At 44.4% G+C, this 6,860-nt stretch overlaps 1 protein-coding gene across 1 annotated transcript in view; it reads left to right on the forward strand.

The window, feature by feature from the left end:
- The window catches only part of LOC139022613 (5'-3' exoribonuclease 1-like), a 23,866-nt gene that overhangs the window by 12,191 nt on the left and 4,815 nt on the right, over nt 1–6,860 (forward strand). Inside the window, 4 exon segments of the mRNA XM_070448931.1 lie at nt 4,318–4,330; nt 4,333–4,380; nt 4,383–4,426; nt 5,905–5,993. Coding sequence (XP_070305032.1) covers nt 4,318–4,330; nt 4,333–4,380; nt 4,383–4,426; nt 5,905–5,993 — 194 coding nt within the window.

Raw genomic sequence — 6,860 nt, forward strand, 5'->3', positions numbered from 1 at the left:
ACAGCTTTAACACAACAGACCTTACATCTGTAGGAGAGGAGTGAGAGATATCATAGTTAACTCAACAGACCGTACATCTGTAGGAGAGATATCATAGTTAACTCAACAGACCTTACATCTGTAGGAGGAGTGAGAGATATCATAGTTAACACAACAGACCTTACATCTGTAGGAGAGGAGGAGAGATATCATAGTTAACACAACAGACCTTACATCACAGCATACCAGAGTTTGTGTAAATAGGAAGAGAACTGTAAAAAAAACAGACACTAAAATTACCAAAGACATACATATCACACACCCTCCCTGATACACATCTGTGCCATCTCTCACACACACACACACACACACACACACACACACACACACACACACACACACACACACACGGTCCACCCACCAGGTCAGCGTCCAGGCCATAGAGACAGTGGCGTGTGTTTGGGTCGTGGTCTGGCTTGGTGTTTTCCCAGCGGATAAACTCCATGATCTTATGTTCTCCTTCTCCTGGAGTCTGACAGGGAAACAGGCTTACAGTATTACCGTCTGACAGGGAAACAGGCATACAGTATTACCGTCTGACAGGGAAACAGGCTTACAGTATTACCGTCTGACAGGGAAACAGGCTTACAGTATTACCGTCTGACAGGGGAAACAGGCTTACAGTTAGGGCCGTTGAGGTGACCGTATTACCGTCTGAGAGAGAAACAGCGTTACAGTTAGGCCGTTGAGGTGACCGTTATACCGTCTGAGAGAGAAACAGTGTTACAGTTAGGGCCGTTGAGGTGACCGTATTACCGTCTGAGAGAGAAACAGTGTTACAGTTAGGGCCGTTGAGGTGACCGTATTACCGTCTGAGAGAGAAACAGTGTTACAGTTAGGGCCGTTGAGGTGACCGTATTACCGTCTGAGAGAGAAACAGCGTTACAGTTAGGGCCGTTGAGGTGACCGTATTACCGTCTGAGAGAGAGAACAGGTTACAGTTAGGGCCGTTGAGGTGACCGTATTACCGTCTGAGAGAGAAACAGCGTTACAGTTAGGGCCGTTGAGGGTGACCGTATTACCGTCTGAGAGAGAAACAGTGTACAGTTAGGGCCGTTGAGGTGACCGTATTACCGTCTGAGAGAGAAACAGCGTTACAGTTAGGGCCGTTGAGGTGACCGTATTACCGTCTGAGAGAGGAAACAGTGTTTACAGTTGGTCTGTTGTGTTAACTATGATATCTCTCACTCCTCCTACAGATGTAAGGTCTGTTGTGTTAACTATGATATCTCTCACTCCTCTCCTACAGATGATGTTAGGTCTGACGAGCCACGAGCCACACTTCTCCCTACTCAGAGAAGAGGTCCGCTTTGGAGGGAAGAAAAACCAGAAAAGGTCTGTGGGCATGTGCAAGAGAGCGTGCTGTGTATTTGTGTGTGTGTATTTGTGTGTGTGTACACGTTTGTGTGTGTGTACACGTTTGTGTGTGTGTGTAAGACAGAGGTATAAGGATGGGCACTTATTCGAAAATCTGAACGGACGTTAGTATTCGATTACTTGTTTGTTCATTTTTTGCAGAAATGGCAATTACAGGCACGCACATAACGGGGGTTCCTCAAGACCTGACACGGATCAATGCAAAACATTCACCAGAAAGCTATTTAGTTTAGACTTCTCTTTCACTGTTGCTGTTAGCCTAAAACTACCGGAGAATAGCAGCATGTCCGCTGGTGTTGTAGCTTACCTCTGCCCTCAGAATTTGCATCATGATTGTTCAAGAGAGTATAAAGGAATTTTTATTCTGCATTTTTTAAATAGAATTGACTAATCGTGAAACTGAAATGTCATGATATTATTTTAATAGTGAAATATACTGAACAAAAATATAAACGCAGGCTGGGGGGGGGACTACCCGGGGAGGAAGAAAGTGCTAAAAACATTTACCTTCATTATTACTCACATTATGAAGCTTTTCCACCTGTGTTGATTAATAGAGAAAGCTTTTACAAGCCACTAAAAGGAAAGCCTGCCACACCACTGGGATGAAGGACCTTTGATATGATCGCTCTGATTATATTGAGAAATAAAATGGCTGGCCTGACACATTCGAAAACATAAAACATATTTGAGAGGATCTATAACAGTCGGGAGTTGCGTGGTATAAATGAGGCATGGTACGAGAAGGGCGAGAAAAGCCAATAAAACATAGTCAGGGTTACGACTGTGAGTTCACGTCGTTATCGATTTACAGCACAACGGGAATTTCTGCTCGCTCGCTCTCCACCGACGGGGCGAGACAGTACGTGGGAGGGCGCGTGTGCGCAGACAGCGTAAAAAAAATCCTCCCCGCGCTGTGGGAGGATTGGACCTGGAGCCCACCGCACGCAGCCCCCAAGTCCCAGGAAGTATGCCCAAGGGCAGGAGATTGCTTCACTGCAAACTTTCTGTGGAGTGGATATATCGCTCTGGTGCTGTGAAGACTGAATGAATGAGAAAACTCCCCTCTGACAACACTTGACCACAGCCAGAGCCTGTTTAGATTCTGATCGCTGGACACCTTCTCCAGCCTTAAGCACATGCCAATAAATAATAAGAAGAGAAAGTGATAGGAACCTCAGGCGCAGGAGGTATGACAGAAGGCTGTGTGTGTAGAGTGTGGGTGTTGGCAGGATCAGGACGTGAGAGATATGCAGTGCCTCCTGATCTTGCTTGGCTGTTGTGGACCTTCTTTGCCCCCCTCGTATGTCATGCCCACCTCACCACTAATGAAGTTATTTCACGGCCTAGAAATTACCCTGACGAAGGTCCCCAGTGTGGAGCTTGGCTGTGCATGTCGCTAGGATAAGGAGGCAGCGTGAGGCTTGGGTGTAACAGGTCCACCAGGACAGGACAATTCCTGGGGAGGAATGGAACGGCAATGAAGATGATGACATCGCACCAGAGAGGTTCGCTTCCTTGGACCATGAACCGCATGGATCTCAGAAGGAAAGTTCCAGAGATGAGATGAGGAGTGGATCGAGCTATAAGTTCTGTTGCGGTAATCCTGTTAAGCCTGTTCAGCTATGTGTATTCTATGTGATACTGTTTGTCCAGACGGAATCTCCTGTTTCCCTGTCAGACGGTAATACTGTAAGCCTGTTTCCGCAGCGAGAGGTAATTTACTGTTGCCTGTTTTCCCTGTCAGACGGTAATACTGTAAAGCCTTCCCCTTGTTTCGACGGCTGTAAGCCATTCCTGTAACAGACAGGTACATATTAAGCCTGGTTTCCCTGTCAGACGGTTAATACTGGTATAGCCTGTTTTCCCTGTCTAGACGGGTTTTAATCTACTCTGTTAGCCTTGTTCCCTGTCGACGGTAATACGTGTAAGCTGTTTCCCTGTCAAATCGGTCACGTTACTGTAAGCCTGTCCCTGATCAGACGGTATTACTGTGCCTGTCTTCCGTGTCAGACGGTAATACTGTAAGCCTGTTTCCCTGTCAGACGGTAATCACTGTAAGCCTGTTTTCCCTGGTCAGACTTACAGGTAAACTCGTAAGCCTGTTTCCCCTGTTAGACGGTTAATACTGTAAGGCCTTTTTCCTGGTCAGACGGTAATACTGTAAGCCTGTTCTTAACTGTCGTTCATCTGTAGACCGTTCCTTGTAGACTACACTGTAAGTTCCGTTTCCCTGTCAGACGGTAAAATTAGCTTGTTAATGCCTGGAATACTGTATTGTGCCCTGTCAGATATCGGTAATACTGTAAGCCTGTTTCCCTGTCAGAAGTAATGACTGTAAGCCTGTTTCCCTGTCAGACGGTAATACTGTATGCCTTTCCCTGTCAGACTGGGTGGTAATACTGTATGCCTGTTTCCTGTCAGACGGTAACGACTGTAAAGCCCTGTTTCCCTGTCAGACGGTAATTACTCGTAAGCCTGTTTCCCTGTCAGCGGTTATACTGTAAGCCTGTTTCCCTGTCAGACGGTAATAACTGTAAAGCCTGTTTCCCTGTCAGACGGTATATACTGTAAGCCTGTTTCCCTGTCAGACGGTAATACTGTAAGCCTGTTTCCCTGTCAGAACGGTAATACTGTAAGCCTGTTTCCCTCGCAGCGTAATACTGTAACCTGTTCCCCTGTCAGACGGTAATACTGTAAGCCTGTTTCCTGTTAGACGGTATACTGTAAGCCTGTCTTCCCTGTCAGACGGTAATACTGTAAGCCTGTTTTCCCTGTCAGACGGTAATACTGTAGCCTGTTTCCCTGTAGACGGTAATACTGTAAGCCCGTTTCCCTGTCAACGTAATACTGTAAGCCTGTTCCCGTCAGATCGGTAATCGTAACCTGTTTCCCTGTCAGACTCCAGGAGAAGGAGACATAAGATCATGGAGTTTATCCGCTGGGAAAAACACAAGCCAGACCACGACCAAACACACGCCACTGTCTCTATGGCCTGGACGCTGACCTGGTGGGTGGACCGTGTGTGTGTGTGTGTGTGTGTTGTGTGTGTGTGTGTGTGTGTGTGTGTGTGTTGTGTGTGTGTGTGTGTGTGTGGTGTGTGTGTGTGTGTGTGTGTGTGTGTAAGTGTGTGTATCAGGGAGGGTGTGTGATATGTTGTCTTTGGTATTTTAGTGTGTGTTTTTTTTACTGTTCTCTTCCTATTTACACAAACTCTGGTATGCTGTGATGTAAGGTCTGTTTGTGTAACTATGATATCTCTCACTCCTCTCTACAGATGTAAGGTCTGTTTGTTTAACTAGAATCTCTCACTCCTCTCCTCCAGATGTAGTAGGTCTGTTGTGTTAACTATGATATCTCTCACTCTCTCTCCTACAGATGTAAGGTCTGTGTGTTAACTATGATATCTCTCACTCTCCTACAGATGTAAGGTCTGTTGTGTTAACTATGATATCTCTCACTCCTCTCCTACAGATGTAAGGTCTGTTGTGTTAACTATGATATCTCTCATTCCTCTCCTACAGATGTAAGGTCTTGTTGTGTTAACTATGATATCTCTCTCCTCCTACAGATGTACGGTTCTGTTGTGTTAACTGTGATATCTCTCCTACGATGTAAGGTCGGTTGTGTTAACTATGATATCTCTCCTACAGATGTAAGGTCTGTTGTGTTAACTATGCTATCTCTCCTCACAGATGTAAGGTCTTTTGTGTGAACTAATGATATCTCTCCTACAGATGTAGGTCTGTTTTGTGTTAACTATGATATCTCTCACTCCTCCTACAGATGTACGGTCTGTTGTGTTAACTATGATATTCTCTCCTCCTACAGTGATACGGTCTGTTGTGTAACTGTGATATCTCTCCTACAGATGTAAGTCTGTTGTGTTAACTATGATATCTCTCCTACAGATGTAAGGTCTGTTGTGTTAACTATGTATCTCTCCTACAGATGTAAGGTCTTTGTGTTGACTATGATATCTCTCCTACAGATGTACGGTCTGTTTGTTAACTATGATATCTCTCACTCCTCTACAGATGTAAGGTCTGTTGTGTTAACTATGATATCTCTCCTACATCAGATGTACGGTCTGTTTGTGTTAACTATATATCTCTCATCCTCCTACAGATGTAAGGTCTGTTGTGTTAACTGTGATATCTCTCCTACAGATGTAAGGTCTGTTGTGTGAACTATGATATCTCTCCTACAGATGTAAGGTCTGTTGTGTGAACTATGATACTCTCACTCCTCCTACAGATGTAAGGTCTGTTGTGTGAACTATGATATCTCTCCTACAGATGTAGCGGTCTGTTGAGTTAACTATGATATCTCTCACTCCTCTCCTACAGATGTAAGCGTCGTTGTGTTAACTATGATATCTCTCCTACAGATGTACGGTCTGTTGTGTTAACTATGATATCTCTCACTCCTCCTACAGATGTAAGGTCTGTTGTGTTAACTATGATATCTCTCACTCCTCTCCTACAGATGATGTTAGGTCTGACGAGCCACGAGCCACACTTCTCCCTACTCAGAGAAGAGGTCCGCTTTGGAGGGAAGAAAACCAGAAAAGGTCTGTGGGCATGTGCAAGAGAGCGTGCTGTGTATTTGTGTGTGTGTGTGTGTGTGTGTGTGTGTGTACACGTTTGTTGTGTGTAAGACAGAGGTATAAGGATGGGCACTTATTCGAAAATCTGAACGGACGTTAGTATTCGATTACTTGTTTGTTCATTTTTTGCAGAAATGGCAATTACAGGCACGCCATAACGGGGTTCCTCAAGACCTGACACGGATCAATGCAAACATTCACCAGAAAGCTATTTAGTTTAGACTTCTCTTTCACTGTTGCTGTTAGCCTAAAACTACCGGAGAATAGCAGCATGTCCGCTGGTGTTGTAGCTTACCTCTGCCCTCAGAATTTGCATCATGATTGTTCAAGAGAGTATAAAGGAATTTTATTCTGCATTTTTTAAAATGAATTGACTAATCGTGAAACTGAAATGTCATGATATTTTTTAATAGTGAAATATACTGAACAAAAATATAACGCTATATGCACCAATTTTGAGTTATAGTTCATACAAGGCTACTAAGCAACTTTGCAGTATTTTTTGTTTATTTCTCACATTCTATATTTCTGAATTCCATTTTTTTACTTTTTAGTTGGTGTGTATTGTTAGATATTACTGCACTGTTGCGCAAGGAACATTTTGCTACACCCGCAATAACATTTACTAAACATGTGGATGCGACCAATAAAATTGGCTTTGAAATATGTATTTCACATGAATGGACAGGGTGCACCCGCTTGGTAGCCAGCCAACCACTGGGGAGCCCAGCCAATCAGAATGAGTTTTTCCCCACAAAAGGGCTTCATTACAGACAGAAATACTCCTCAGTTTCATCAGCTGTCCGGGTGGCTGGTCTCAGACTGATCCCCAGAA

This window comes from Salvelinus sp. IW2-2015, linkage group LG19 (assembly GCF_002910315.2).
Source record: "Salvelinus sp. IW2-2015 linkage group LG19, ASM291031v2, whole genome shotgun sequence".
In the NCBI taxonomy this organism is placed as follows: Eukaryota; Metazoa; Chordata; class Actinopteri; order Salmoniformes; family Salmonidae; genus Salvelinus; species Salvelinus sp. IW2-2015.